We start from the raw sequence: 16,280 nt of genomic DNA on the forward strand, positions 1-16,280 counted from the left end.
CGCCAACTAAATACCATGGCATTGTGTTGCCGTTATGGATGTGACAGTTTTGCGTGGAATTGCCCTAATAGTATGAGGTAATGTTAGAATATAGACATACAATCTCATTAGGACAGCAGGTTCCAGAAGCCAATATCCCATAATACATTGCCGTTAAGCAGATGATAATTACAAATGAGTCATATGTCACAACCTCAGGTATTATGTATGAGACTTGAACCCACAACCCTCCCAAGTCTTATCTACTGTAAGGTAGTCAAAGGGAGAAATTAAACAAGAAGGAGTATGATGGCTAATCACATTATAATGTATTTAATAATAGAAAAGTCTCAAGAAATTAAAAATGAACTTTAAAATGCTTATTTGTCTTTGGAAGTGTCAATAGAACATTAACCTTAATATACTGTAATATAAGTTGTCTAGCTTTGAAATCCGATGTTCATGAAGTGACATTAAATTGATGTTAAATAGTATATTTGAAAATAACTTACAATTGCATGAATGGATCTTAAATATTTAACATCTTATGATGTGATGGAGACTAAAGGACAAGGAATCAAAATTCTATTTGCCTTTTTTGAATTGCAGCATCGGGTATCTCATTTTTTAGCTATATTGAATCACTCTCTCTGAGACATCTGGATGAATGCCACTGTTTGCTTGTTTTATCACATTATCACTGAAATAAAAATGACAAGGCTAATGAGTCACCTATACAGACATGTACGTTATGTCTGCAGTGCATCTGTGATTACAGGTCTGTAATTGCGGGCATGCAATAAAACTGAAAAAAAGAAATGTAAAATAAGGAAATGCTTGTTTAATGACACATGTAGGCTAGGGTAAAGGCTATTATGTCACTGTAACCTTTTGCCTACAATGACAGAAGTCTCTGCAAATCACATATGTCTTGTGCTGTCACCAGTACAGTGGAGAAGACATGCTTAACAGATAAGCTGGGGCACAGGAGTAGCATACATTCATGCTGCGTAAGACAAGCTGTGGCAAGCCATCCTGACTGATGAGCTTACTATCAATTCTTGAAAAAGAAGTTGTCATGTGCTTGAAACAAGAAGTAAAATTAAGTGAGAGAATTAATACATCAACATTTCTAGGTGTTTATGATAAACTCCTATTATTCTGTTAGAATCCATAGCCAGATTTTACCCATTCCTTTGTGTAAAAGTGCCACTTTCACAGAGACAGACTTTTTGAAGTTAATCTTTATTATTATTGTAATAACTGTATAGTTATTATTAGGTAATAACTATACAGTTATTAAACTATTATAGGGCACAGGCATTCAACTGAGTATTCAGAACTGGGGTTTCATGAAATATGGAAATAACAATTCCCAACCACTTTTCAGCTATACACAAGAAAGATGTTAAATTCCTTGTGCTATAGGTAGGTGATTTCCCACTGCAACCAATCAACAACCAAGTCTATTTACAATCAAAAACAAACAAACAAAGAAAAAACAAAAACACCAACAAAGCAACCTTTGTGGGCCAAAAAACATAAATACAAAAATAATTATTCAAGTCTATAGGCGTCCCTGTGCACAAGCCTTTAATGATACAGGTGAGGCAGGTAAGTATAATCCAAAAAATGAAAAATCAAAATCACCACACACTGATCACTATTAACGTTGTTTTTATTTGGAGCGAACAACGCGTTTCGCTAAGTGCTTCATCAGGTTCGCTCTGCACCAAAAATAATTGTTTCATTGAACTGAATGCTCACATTAATATTGACATTGATCGGGGCATACATATCCACTGCAGTCAGTGATGCAGTCTAGAGATAATAGTTAATGATGTTATCACAATTATATAAGGTAGTAACTACAAGGTAGATTATTATATTTTAAAGGTACTGACATTCACTGGGATTCCATGAAATTGAAAAAAAAAAGTTTCTCAGCAACAACTGGCATCTGAATGACCACCATTGAATATTGACATTGATCAAAACATCTAATCTCGTTTTATTCTCTAACAGTCTGGAGATGATTTGGTTTCCAACAAATGCAAATAGTGGGAGAATGGATTGCTGTGCGGCAACAAAGAGAAATGATCGAAGAATTTGTCAGTAATTGTTGGACAACCCATCATGAGTGTGGAGAAGGGTGGGTCTGGGACACTGTTGAGCCTTCTGAAGGTGCCATGGGACTAATTCAATGAAACACAGATGACGAAGGGTGCCTGTTTGATAACCCCAAGGAAATGCTCTCGAACTCGAAGGCTGTTCTGTTGGTGATTGTTTTTTTCCTCCACAAACGTTGCTTTGTTACTGATTTTGTTTTGACGGTAATATATAGATTGGCCACTGTGTGAAATCACCTATAACACTAGGAATTGAACATCTCTCCGGTTTATATTTGAAATTGGTTCACTGAGGGGAATACAGATCTCTCCTGAATCATCAGACAATGTAGACAGATATCACACATAACTGAGTGAGAAAGTTCCATATACTGGGAAACATATGAAACATACAGTTTGTCTTTTATACTTTTATTACTATTCTTTGACTATTGAGCTTCTATGCTTTTATTTGTTATTACTGTTTGCGTTTGTTTATGTAAAGCACATTGAATGACCTCTGTGTATGAAATGCGCTATATAAATAAACTTGACTACAGTATACATTTATGAACACAATGTGCAGTCACTCAGCTGTGATGGTGGCTCTAAGCTCTTTTAGGATACAATTTGTGATTTGCAGATGCTTACAGTATAGTTTCACCACTAGTTAGTGCTACATATTTAATTTAGATACCATGCTTTCAAATCAATGTTCATTTCACAATAAAAAAATAAATATATATATATAAAAAGTATATTTCATCTACTAATCCTTTACTAATCCTTTTTTTATTTTTCTATTGAGCAAAGATGAAACAAGATAAATAAGAAGGCAATGTATGACACAAATAATATGATTGGATCATCAAAGGTGCAAAGGATGTGGGAAATACACTGTCATCTTGTGTATGATCAATGAGTTACATCAGCCAGGTTTTAGCAGGTTTGATTGGCTCACTGTTTCAAACTTAAGTCTGACCTGCTTCAAGGAAGTGCTGTTACACTCTAAAAAATAATGGTACTAAAATGGGTTCAATGGAGCAATACCATAGAAGAACCTAGTGCTCCAAAGAATCTTCAAGGCAATATAGTTCTTTGAATAACCATTTAAGAAAAAGCAGACATGAAAATAATCTTTCTGAAGAATCATTTCCAATGTGAAGAACCTTTCACTTGATGTAAGGGTTCAACACAAAGTCATGGTTCTTTATGGAATCATATGAAAAGAACCATTTAAGCACCTTTTTAGAGTGTATGTTGGAAAACAACAAAATGCCTGTATACTGACCTCCTTTCACTGGTTACCCAGTTCATTAGACAATAATAGTGCTATAATATCTGAGCAGTCGTGATTTTATCTTGATTAACTGAACTGCTATAAAAATGTATGCCGGTCTAGTGATAATGGATACCTTAGTTGCCAGCAAATATATCAGGTCAATCAATATGAAAAACAAAAAAGGAAAAAGGATGTAATGAAAACATGTTGTTGCCACTTTAATTGACATGTTGATTTGCCCTGGATGAATGCAAGTAAACAGAATCGACTACTACAGGAAAGATTGCTGTGATTTCAACTACCCTGCTGAAAAAACCCCCAGCTAGAAACCAGCTTATGCTGTTAGCTGGTTTTAGCTGGTATTAGTTGGTCTTTGCTGGTTTTCTTCCAGCTCTTGCTGGTCTTTGCTGGTGTAGCTGGTTGGGCCACCAGGACATGCTGGCATGACCATCTGAGGAAGCTGGTCAAGCTGGTGTGACCAGCCTGTTGTTTGAGATACAGCTGATGTAAGATGGTCATGCTGGTGACAAGCATGCCAAGCTTGACATTGATGGTCATGCTGGTTTGCTAGAATGCAAACCAGCATAAGCTGGCATGACCAGCAATGTAGACCAGCAACACCAGCTAAAATGACAAGTTTGAGATGGTACGACAAGCAAAACCAACTGAATTACCATCGTAAGCTGGGTAACCAGCTGAAGTTATGTTTTTGCAAAAGATTTGCTGGTCTAGCAGATCAACCATCATAGGGTGGTCAAACAAGCTGGTCAGGCTGTTTTTTCAGCAGGGTAGGCCTTCCTGAGAACGAAGTCTGAAACTTAGTGCTCAGCTATTGGTAACTCCCTCTAGTGGTTAAACTGCATCATATATCCGGTTGCAATATATCAGTTTGAGCTGACAGACAACAGCAAAATCATGTCCCAACATGCTATCAGTGAGTGGGGAGAGAGAGAGAGAGAGAGAGAGAGAGAGAGAGAGAAACAGCGAGAAGGGAAACATATGATTCATGAACAGAACTAAGGTTTATGCTGAACCATCAGAGTGAGTGAGGGGGAAAGCAAGCAAGAGGGAGACTCAATCAGTCACAGTTCACCTTTTACTTTAATACATTTGATGCTTGTGTCAGCAAAAAAAGACAAGATGTTTCTTTAAATAAAAAAAACTCAGAGGGAGAAAAGGTGTTCAAACTAGTGAGAATAGTTTTCACATATACAAATAGGCCATGGGACAACACATATTACTTGAACCAGTCAGTAATCACAATAATCACAATACATTCTTCAAAGAAAAAAAACACAACAGCACAATATTGCATTTATTGTTCCATTACTACTGTATACAGGATATTTTATTTACTGTTTTGTTAATGAGACACACTAAAGTCCACAAGAGAAGGAGTTTGCTTTCTTTTATGACTACAGTCATACCATTGACTTATTCTACGTTATATAAATGTAGAGAAGTAGCCATTTGGCAAGACCTAGTAAAGCTGTCCTCAGAGAACACAGCACTTTGTAGAGTATGTTTTTCTGTAACCCTGAAAGATAAGTGCACCATGTCTTTAGGGTGTATGCCAATTAACACCAAACATGAGAGATTAAATAGTTCCACCAGTTTATATACACTTGTACTGGTGAGTTGTGATTATTTTAACAGTTGTTTGGTGTTGGTTTACAGAGAATTTGAACATGTATGGTACAGACTGGCCAAGTTTGGAATGGCCAAGTTGAGAACTAACCAGTGTATTTAAATGTAATTTACCAGTTTATTATTCATCTCACATATGTCTTCAAGACTTAAATATGTTTGCCACAATTTACAAGGACACTGAATAAGAGCAAAATAAGAATTTCATTATTTCAAATTTCAAATAGGCTATTGTTATTTTAGTCAGTTAATCTAGTCTATTTTGCAGAAACCATTGGTTGGCCCACTTGCATGAACTTGTTGACATAGTTGTTGAAGACTAAGAAAACATTGCTATTTGTTTCACACAACATCTGCACAGTTTCACTGTAATAGCTGCTTTGTGTGCTTTCCGTCAAGTCATCATCAAGATTCAGATTTGTGCCTGCAGTGTACAACGGTTGCAAGGTACAACATGCATACAACCGAGAAACTGAATGTAGAGTAACCCAGTCAGGAGGTGCTACACTTAACAGAACAGCCCCCTTGATGCGGATGGGCTGTTGCCTTCCAAAGTCTTGGCTACTGGTAATTAACAGAATCTACTTTTAGGATTCTGGGGTCTGGGTCTCCCCGGGTCCTATCAGAGCAGAAGATGTGAATTTTCTCTGCTTCATGGCTCTTCTCTCAGCTAAGATTCATTTCTTCATGGTGCCAGACATCTTACGAAGTCCCTTGATACGGTACAGTAAGCCATTGATGAAGTCCTGTGTAGGGGAGAGCACATGGTTAAAGGGGAACATTTTGTTTTGTTTATCGTAACAAAAGCACAGCTTCATCTCAAAGTGTCTTATTAAACCCCTTTATGATTCTTGCATCGTGAGCCAAAGGTGTTTGCCTGTTTGCTGTTTCATCCTGAACATCTATTGCAGTACATTCATGCCACCCATTCATCTTGCACAATCGGATTCATACTGGACTTTGGTTTTGGCCATTCTATTTTCCCCTTTGCCTTACCTCTTTTGGCTTGTCACATTCATGTAGGAGTGTCTATGGAGAGCAAGAAAGAGGAGGCTTACTTTAATCAATCTCTGTTAGATTCAAGTGGATCAACAGATGCATTTTGAAGTTAAAACATTTTCACAAACACACAGTATAACATTACACTCTTATACTGTCCACACTGAGTGATTGAAATATCCCATAAGGCACATCAATGCTTTGTTGTGAAAAAATCAGTTGAGTAAGAATTCCCATATGTGTTGAAGTGCCTTATTTCAACTGATGTATATATATAATTAAAGTGATTAATGAAAGTGAAATAACATATATATATGTGTGTGTGTGTGTTATTTCACTTTAATTCAGGCTCTCACCCGTAGTTTTGACTTCTGTTCCTCATGTGACAAATCCAAGAGCTCATCAATGTCAATTTCCAATTCAGGGATATCATCCTCCTGGGAAGAAAGATTAAGTCAGTTGATCCAAGACAAAAGATTTGGCACGAAGTTGAATACTGGAAATCCATTTCATTACCATAAGCCACATGAAGTCAGTCTCACAAAAAAAACATGTGTGGATTGTGTGGGTTGAGTTGACTGTATTTCCTCTCAGAGAAAGGTGCTTTGTTTGAACCCACGTACGAACGCCAACACACAGTTCAGGACACAGTGTCTTTTGTTCTGATGGCCTGCAGTGTAGACCCAAAAACTACCCAGAATGCACTGAGTGCACAGAGAGCCCGGTTCCATCACAGCCTATGGACACAGAAACAGGAATGGGTCTGTCTGTGGCCCATTTGCGTTCAGTGCATCTCTTATGAAGGCAATTCTCTAAAAAGTATGATATTGACATACGACTCAAAATTGCATCAGAGTGATGGGGTGAAATGCTTGCACATTACACATTACAGTTCTTTTTTATACAATGTGTTTGATAGTGTAATCAAAACAGCCAGTCAGAAAACGTAATTTGGGGTACAGCTTGCTTTTTGGTGAGTTCTCTGTACCAGCACATATTATACTACAATACAATGATAACAGAATACGAAGCAAAACAAAGATAACAGAAATAATTTGAGGTATTATTTAGGATCCACTTCTAGCTCAGATATACCACCACAATTAGACATATTATATGTAAGCTCTGACAGTCTAGGCTAATTTTAATCAAAAGAAAGAACTGGATCAATGATTTGCGGTAAGCAGGACTTTAACTCAATCAGATAAATGGCCTCCTGCCTCAGCAAGTTGTGTAATGACATTTTGTGTCCTTCTGAGTTAATCAATTACACTATAAAGACACACTATGGACCACCGTCCCTATCAGCCAGTATGCAAGTGGTCATTTTTTTTACTATCATCTATTATTCAACAAAGTGGAGATGTAATTGGAAGAGAGAGGGGGGGTAAGGAAATATCAATCTCTTCCTGAGAAAATGGACTCCTGTTGTGGCCTGCGGTGTAGGCTCTGGCCACTCCCCTGGGGGGGGGGGGGGGCTCGACCGGCTCACTTGCACGCCGGGATCTGATGATTATTTGATGTTCCCAGCAGCCTGCTAGATTTGGTCTATGGCCATTTGGTGTATGGCTGCTGTCACATGGCGTTTACATGGACATCAGTATCCTGGTTTCAATCAAAGATTCAGGATTCAGGATATGGTACTTACATAAACAGGGAGGAAACTATTGTAACACAAAAACGGAATACTGATAGTAACCGGGTCACTCAAGTCCATAAAGGCAGTCATAGAGCAAAGCAAAGGGCATAAGAATGGTTCCGCACTTGGAGATTACAGAAAGACTAGAGACCTGGTTGCAAAGTCAAATGAGCATTTACTTAAGCTACATTCAGTTTGATTTGGGTTTAGGCTATGCTACATCACAAAACTAACAAGGCTAATGAACTGGCACACCCTTGCTATGTCTAAAGTGGTCAAAATGGCCACCATGTTTCAGCAGACTGAAACGGAAGGGGAGTGGGCCGTAGGCTGAAACCCATCAGCTGATGGATGGGGGAACTGCGGGTGGAACACTCAGCTCCACCTGCTCTCCCCAAAGACCAAGACACACACACACACATCAGTAATTACAGGAGTCTGAGTCACCACTGACCTATTTTGAGCTCAATTAGCAGAGCAGCAGCGAAGCACAGAGCACAGGACTAATCAAATCCACAGGGCCATATCACTCCTCAGAGTCAGTCAGGGCTCCAGCACCTTAGAGGAACACCATGGAAGAATTGGCGTTTATTTCCCATGTTGTCCATTGCACTGTTGCACTGTGGTCAAAACGCACTGGGTACCCAAAGATGTGTCGAAAATTGACTTAAAATTGACAGTCATGTTCTTGCACGGTACAGGTTGCATAGATCAATACCAGGTGTTCCAGGCGGCAATATCTTTCTCCATATTTAAGTTAGTGTACTATCAAAACGAGTTTGAAGTCGTTACTTTAGAGAGTAAAAAATTGTGTTGTGAGCAGTGTTGTGTGTAGCGCGTTACAAAGTAACAAGTTACAGTAACGTAACTACTTTTTCGAGTAAAAAGTAGTGTAACGCGCTACTACTGAAAATTTGGTAACATAACTTAGTTCCTTTTTCATATCGGCGCAAAGTTACTTTTCCCAGAGACAGATTTGACAGCGACGCTGCTTTCTCAGCTGCACGCTTGCGCAATAGGCACGAGCTCCACACGGCAGCCTATGTGACAGAGGCTGGTAGCATGAAGTGCAATCATAGCTCCACACGGTATGTGACAGAAGCTGGTGGCAATGTAGAGCAATCATAGCAAGCGAGACGCAGCCAACGCTAACTTCTGAGGGATGGAGGTATTCACATTACTTCGAACTCTTTGAAACTAAGGGGAGGAATGTGAGTGTTAGTTGTGGCCTACACTGTGCCCTTTTGTCCACTGCCGTTAACTCAACTGCCAGCCTATTGATACGATTTGCACTATAGCTTTGGTGTTGAAGCCTATAAGCCCAATGTTTTCTTGTCAAGTGCTCTGTTTGTGGCATTTTTTATAATAAAGAGCACAAAAGAAATACCTGTTATGTCCTCCATAGTAGAACTTTATGAAGGCCTACACATTTAGGAACAGATATTGGGTTCTGCCCAAAGTCGAGCAACATAAAAGTAACGTAAAAGTTACGAGTAACGTAAAAAGTTACTTTCCATAGAGGGTAACTGAGTAAAGTAACGGGTTACTTTTTTGAGAAGTAACGAGTAACGAGCAAACACTACTTTTTAAAAGTACCTTCCCCAACACTGGTTGTGAGTAAAGAAAGAGAGAGAAAAAGAGAAAAGAAAAGTGCAACACTGCTTGCTCCACGGTGCAACTAATTTATCAATAAACTGACGTTTCAGTCTGTCAAATCTTCATCAGACTTCTTTGAAAAACAACAACAGCAACAGCACTTGGTTAAATGTCTCTATATGTGTGGAGAGCTGAGGAGGGTGGAAGTGCAGTGTGGTGGAAGTGGGGTCCTCACTGTTTGGCTTCTGCTCACTGAGATAAAGCTCATTTTAATGTGTCGGTGTTTATCGCGCTTCCTGCGCGGGTGAGTGCTCTGTCAGTGCCACTTCGGTGGAGCCATTTCCTATGTTTGGAGAAAAAAGTACTTCCAGGAAAATACACAACCAGTAGTTTATCAGTGCTACCCAGAGTGTTGTCTATTCAACTGAAGAGGTTATAACTTCATAAGAGCAAAAGCAATTTAGAGATCATAAAACATTTATATCTCTGTGCATTGTTAAATTCACTTACATTTTGTTTACAACACTGCCGTTTTTAAATGCCTATTTAGACAGTAAACATTTTGATGCACCATTTATACTGCAAATGGCCTACTGTATAATGGGCATAGTCAGTGACCGGGGCCTTGTACTTGTGAACTTTCTTGGTCTATGATATGATTCTGTTATTAATCACATCTTGTTGATGGAGGACCACTCATCAAGCAAAGTTTCTGCTCTGTCCTTTGATCATCACAAGTGATTAGGCCTTATTGTCACAATGACCCGATAAAGCTATCTATTCTGATTGTATGAATAGCTGTAATTATGATCTATTCATGCGAATTATGCCTCTCTGGAATGCTGTGGTATACCAAGAAAGGGGAGAAATAATGACACATGAGAGTGAGGTTTCTTTATGTGAAAATCTGAAAACAGAAAGAAAGAAATTGCAGTTTCACTGTATGTATGTCACAGCAACTTGATGCCTGTGCATTGACTGTTTTGAGATAAGAGTCATTAGAGGAATATACCTCATCTTATTGGCACAGATTATTGCTGGAGTTATCTTTATCGAGAACAGTTAGTGCTCTGAGATATCTGGGAATAATAGGAATGCCTAACTGGAAAAAGAAACAACAACTCTCTTACACAACCCCCCCCAATATATCTGAGATGAAGTGACCAGCCAGTACACGTATATAATAACTTATAATGATTATAGTTCATTTCTTTTTATGTACCCAGAGCTTGTGTTTTGAATGTAAACTTCAATTGCATGGTAGATGGATGAAAAACGATATTGAGATGTTTGTGGAAGCAGTGTGCCTGTGCTTGTTACTTGTGTCACTACACATCACAACAGATAGAAATGATGTTGACAGACGTCAACACTCAAAAGATGCATGTAAAAATTACGCAGACAGGTTTTTTTCTTAAATCTATTCTCAAAGCTTATACTTTTATTATTTTATTAACAAACTATTCTGTTGTCTTATGGTAAAAAAAAGTTGTGTGCTGTCTCATGGAGAGAAAAAGAAAGCAGATCACATGCTTAGGTCCTGACATGAACCCACACTCTGTCTTCAGTACAGTAGTCTGGCATTTTCATTCATTAGAAGACAAAGGAGCCCGTATGTCAGACAACTACACAAAAGAGCACTCTAGGCCGCAATGGAAGAGAGAGAGAGATAGAGATACAGAAAGAGAGAGAGAGCGAGAGAGAGAGAGAGAGAGAGAGAGAGAGAGAGAGAGAGAGAGAGAGAATGTCTCCTGTTATTTGCAGTTAGATGCACTTTACTCTTGCACCCTCTAGCCATGTGTTCTCTTTGGAGCAGGCAGGCAGGCAGGCACGTAAGTTGCGTTCCCCAGATCAATGTGCCATCAGGTATCTATGAGATTTATGATGCCTGTTTTGGATGGAGTAAAAGCACGCTCATTAAAAGCAACTGACTCCATCTCGATTAAAAGCTAAACCTTTTTGAAGGCCTGATCAGACACTTTGATTCTCCCCAACTTTGGACAAGACATAAGGTCGCTAAAGACTTTAAAATTGCTACTATCTGACATGCCCTCACAGTTTCATAACCCCAGTCCAGCATGCTTAGAGTGCTTACATGGAATTCTTTAAATTAAGGATTTAAATTATAAAGACAAAAGTGTTGCTTTCTGAACACAAGTCCACAGACTATGGATATTGAACACTGAATATGGCTCTATAAGCACAAGCCATAACAGTCCTCCTAGTTAAAGCCAATGACTCTAAGACATGCTAGAGGCTCCCACTTGGAGGTAGTGAAAACCAAAAGCCTGTCCTTTCAGTAACACCTTTACAATGTGCATTATGTAGGTTTTGTTGTCAAAATTGGGAAAAATACGTTTATTTTAAAAAAAATTCCCATAATGATAAAACATTGAAGGAACAATATTCTTCTCTAAGGTTCAGATATTTTATTAAACAGTTTGAATTTTACAGGGGGAAAAATGTTGAAGAGTGTAAGAGAGGACCTGATACAACCAACAATCAGTCTACATTGACTTTGCATAATTTCCTTTATCATAGAAATACTTTTGGGTTTGACAACAGAAGCTACATATTGAACCTTCAAAAGCTGCCAGGCACTGACTGGTATGGAATAGCCTACGTCTCTTGTGACCTCAGTCTCTACATTGGAATATTTATATCGACTGATTATTTGATTATTTATTGTGATTAGATTGCAGTTATGAAGACCTCTGGTATTTGGGACTGGGAGTAGTGATTACTTTGGCAAAGCTACTTAACCCGGGAGTAGTTCCTGCATTGGCGACAGCTACCTCAGCGATGAGGAACAGATACTGACAATGAGCCTACCAATGCCGCAAGTGTGCTGTGACCTTTTCCCGAAAGCCATATTAAAAAGTAAAAAGACAATGCAAGACATACCCATATCTGGTTCCAAATGGGAAAAACAAATGTCTGCTCCCATCACCTATCATTGGTCACTCTATGCTATGAGTTGGTAAGACAATACCAGCAATGATAGTCATTCTAGGTTATTAAATTGACTACCAAATTCATAAAGACATGCTACGCCAGTATAACTATGCAATTTGCAAGGCAAGGCAGAACTTTTTCTCTGACATTATAAACAGGAATATAAATAATGTTTGTGTGCTTTTCTCCACTGTTGAGAGGTTAACAAATCCCCCAACTGACATAACACCAGAACTTTTCTCAGTTGACAAATGTGAGGAGTTTGCATCCTTTTTCAGTAGGAAAATTGAAAAAAATAAGACTGAACATAACAACACACTTGCAAACAACTCGTTTTAGAAATGCCAGCTACTGAAAGAAGACCCATACACCAAATGTTAGAATTCAGCCCTATCAACTGTGAAACACTAGGCTAATTAAAACGGTTCAAAATCTCAGTTCTGCTACCTCCCAACTGGATACCTTACCCAGTAGCTTTTTTAAATCTGTCTTGCATCTTATTACTGCAGATGTGCTTCAGATTATAAATACATCTTTACAAAGGGGCATTTTCCCTAAGTCCCTAAAAAATGCAGTTGTAAAGCCCCTAATCAAAAAGAATAACTTGGATCCTTCGATATTAGGCAACTACAGACCAATATCTAACCTACCTTTTATTGGAAAGATCATTGAAAAAACTGTTTTTAACCAATTAACTTTTTTATCGTCACAAAACTATTTTGATGACTTTCAATCTGGCTTTCGTGCAAATCACAGCACCGAAACAGCCCTGGTCAAGGTGACAAATGACATTCGTCTAAATACAGATGCTGGCAAAGCATCTGTTCTAGTACTACTGGACATGAGAGCAGCATTTGATACAGTTGACCACCGTATACTAGACTCCACAGACTGGAGCACTGGGTTGGATTTTCAGGTGACGTCATAAAGTGGTTACAATCTTACCTGCAAGACAGGAGCTACTTTGTTGCCATAGGGAATTACACCTCAACACCAGTATCCCTGACCTGTGGTGTTCCTCAGGGATCGATCCTAGGCCCTTTACTGTTTAATCTCTACATGCTCCCACTTGGCCAGATCATCAGGAAAAACTCAATGTGTTATCATAGCTATGCAGATGACACTCAAATTTACCTTGCACTATCTCCAAATGATTATGCACCCCTTGACTCTCTTTGTCAATGTCTTGTTCAAATAAATAGCTGGATGTCACAAAACTTCCTTCAGCTAAATTCAGATAAAACCGAAGTCATTATATTTGGCAAAGAGGAACAGAAACTCAAGATTACTACTCTGCTTGAGACAAAGGGACTTAAGGCAAAGGATGTTGTTAGAAACCTTGGTGTTATTATTGATGGCAATCTGAATTTTAATAGCCATGTGAAATCAATCAGTAAATCAGCTTTCTTTCACTTGAAGAATATTGCAAAATTAAAGAATCTCATGTCAGCAAAGGACTTAGAAAAACTTGTCCACGCCTTTATTACAAGCCGGCTTGACTACTGCAACGCCCTCTTAACTGGACTTCCAAAAAAGACAATAAAGCAATTACAATTCATACAAAACGCAGCTGCTAGAATTCTAACAAAAACAAAAAGAAGCGAGCATATTACTCCAGTCTTAAGGTCCTTACACTGGCTTCCAGTCAGCTACAGAATTGATTTTAAAGTATTACTTCTTGTTTTTAAAGCATTTAATGGCATTGGCCCAAATTACATACACGACCTGTTCAAACAGTATATCCCAAATAAACCACTCAGGTCTCAAAACAAAAAACTTTTAATGGAGGCCACCACTAAAACCAAATGTGGTGAAGCAGCTTTTAGTGTGTATGCAGCTAAACTTTGGAACAGACAACCTGATGAAATTAAAGATGCTCCAACGGTTTCTGTTTTTAAAAACAGACTTAAGACAAAGCTTTTTAATGATGCATATTACTAAATTTTAAATTATTTTTTTATTTTTATTTATTTATTTACTTTTTTTTATTGTTTGTTTTATCTTGAATTTGACTATGTATTTCTTATCTTTTGGATTTTATCTTCTTTTTATCCTTTTGACTATTTATCTTCTACCCAGCATTTGATCTTCTATTTATATTTTATTCTTCATCCTGCTTTAACTTTTTATCTCGTTTTTCTGATAAACTGTTCCTTAGCATCTGTAAAAGCACATTGAAATGCTCTTATTGTATGAAATGCGCTATATAAATAAATCTGCCTTGCCTTGCCTTGCCTAGGTTATGTGTTACTGCATGTCACTGCTCAAGCCAATGTCTGTATTGCGTACAATACATGACATGTATTGCATGTATCGAACCTGCGATAATACTCTGACCCAAAATTCAAAAGCACTACACTGAATCGCCTCAGGGGAAGTTATGAAATCTGTAATAAAAGTGAAACTGCACATCTATTATTTACATTCAAATATGGTCGTATGAATAATAAAAAGTGGCATCACTTGTTTTCAGAAAACTGGAGAGAGAAAAATGGCACAGGGCCAACATGAGTAAATCCAGACACATTATATCCTTCTTTATCCCACCCTCTCTCTCTCTCTCTCTCTCAGATCTCTGTATGCCCAGGAAAATAAGGTAGGTTAATTCAAAAAGCCGCAGAGAAATTGAGCTACACACTCACACTCTCTCTTTCTCGCTCTCTCTCACACACACCATGTTGTTGGCCACGGTTTATAGTTAAATAGGTCACCTTACTCAGAGAGGCTAAAGCATGCCTCCCTGAATCTATGGCTATCTGATAGGAAGAGTTAGAGAACCTAGCATGTGCATTAGGTAAACACACTGCTGATCTTCTGTACTCATGATCAGACCCTTACGATACGGTACTCCATTTCCAGTACACAATGTATAGACCAGCGTGATGATGATTAATTAGTCCATCCCATGCCTTCCCATCCTTACTGTCCTCAACTGTTGGGTGCATTTTGGCTTGGAATTGCACTTGATTGAAAACTGATTATTGTGAATTTATTGTTACACTTAAACAATTCTCATAAGGAAATATGTCCCATGCCACATCCCACAAAAACTTTACTTTTACTTCTTTTATGTTTTCTGGTTCATCACTTTTTGTTTCCTGTTCTATTTTTGTCTCTCTTTTAGGGAAAACTAGAATCAGTTCAAAACTTTACAAACAAAACTTTACAAACATACTGTAACTGTCAACCTAAAGTGCTCTCTCTCTCTCTCTCTTCTCAATTCAAATTTAGCTAAATGTCTCTCAATTCAATTAAAGGCTTTATTGGCATGGCCAGTCAAATAGAAGCAGTGTTGCCAAACCACATACATAACAAAAATACAGAAAACATAAAGATATGAAGATAATTTCAAATATATTTCTTTCTCTCTCTCTTTCTCTCACCTCACAGTCGAACAGCAGGTGTAGCTGGCCCTCAATCCACTCCTCAATGTCGAGGCGCCGCTGCAGGTCCTTGCGGTCGTACTTGACCGTCAGCTTGCCCAGACGTCGCCCGGGGGGCTCCTCGCCTTCCTCCTTCCGTGGGGTCTGGAACACCACCCTGGGGTGGGCCCCCGTCTCCGAGGCCATGATGGAAACCCAGCGCACAAGAACCACCTGCTTAAACAGCCCACCCACCCACAGCAGCCCTGAGCAAATGGACACAGGGGGGGGGGGGGGGAGAGGGAGAGAAAGAGAGAGAGAGACAGAGGGAGAGAGAGAGGTCGGGTGAGAGGGATGAGCAGAGAAACAGCTGGTAGAGAGGGAACTCCGGTGAATCAGCTGGTTCAGAAAACTGCTTTCTCTCTCTCTTGTTTTCCCTGAGAGTGTCCCTGCACTCAGCTCCTCCTCCTCTGTCTCTCTCTCTCTCTCTATCTCTCTCTCTCTCCTCCCTTTCCCTTCGCCTCTTCCTAAAGCCCTTTACTCTACACCACTCTACTCTACTCTGCTAATCCCGGTCTCCAGAAGGGCTCTCCTCTTCCCCTGTCCTTATTTGTCAGACATAAACAACATCAACAGCGCTGACCGAACTACAGTTACCAATGCTGTGACCAGTAGCAAAAGCTGCCATTAGGGAACTAAGGCAGTAAACACAA

The 16,280-nt window shown here is 38.9% G+C and overlaps 1 protein-coding gene across 2 annotated transcripts; it reads right to left on the reverse strand.

Annotated features, from left to right (window-relative positions):
• Positions 1-4,451: 4,451 nt before the first annotated feature.
• LOC121711825 (protein phosphatase 1 regulatory subunit 14B-like) lies at positions 4,452-16,016 on the reverse strand. 2 transcript variants are annotated; one of them, XM_042095669.1, is made up of 4 exons: positions 15,589-16,016; positions 6,372-6,452; positions 6,013-6,045; positions 4,452-5,762 (listed from the first exon to the last, which is right to left on the reverse strand). In XM_042095669.1, exons 1-4 carry the CDS (start codon positions 15,772-15,774, stop codon positions 5,694-5,696), a joined length of 369 nt encoding a protein of 122 aa, XP_041951603.1. In that variant the 5' UTR covers positions 15,775-16,016; the 3' UTR covers positions 4,452-5,693. The 2 variants fall into 2 exon arrangements, 1 of the variants encoding a protein (XP_041951603.1); XR_006032452.1 differs by lacking the exon at positions 4,452-5,762 and adding an exon at positions 6,532-6,752 and having other exon boundaries at positions 6,012-6,045; positions 15,589-15,890.
• Positions 16,017-16,280: the final 264 nt, after the last annotated feature.

Source organism: Alosa sapidissima, chromosome 6 (genome assembly GCF_018492685.1).
Source record: "Alosa sapidissima isolate fAloSap1 chromosome 6, fAloSap1.pri, whole genome shotgun sequence".
Taxonomy (NCBI): Eukaryota; Metazoa; Chordata; class Actinopteri; order Clupeiformes; family Clupeidae; genus Alosa; species Alosa sapidissima.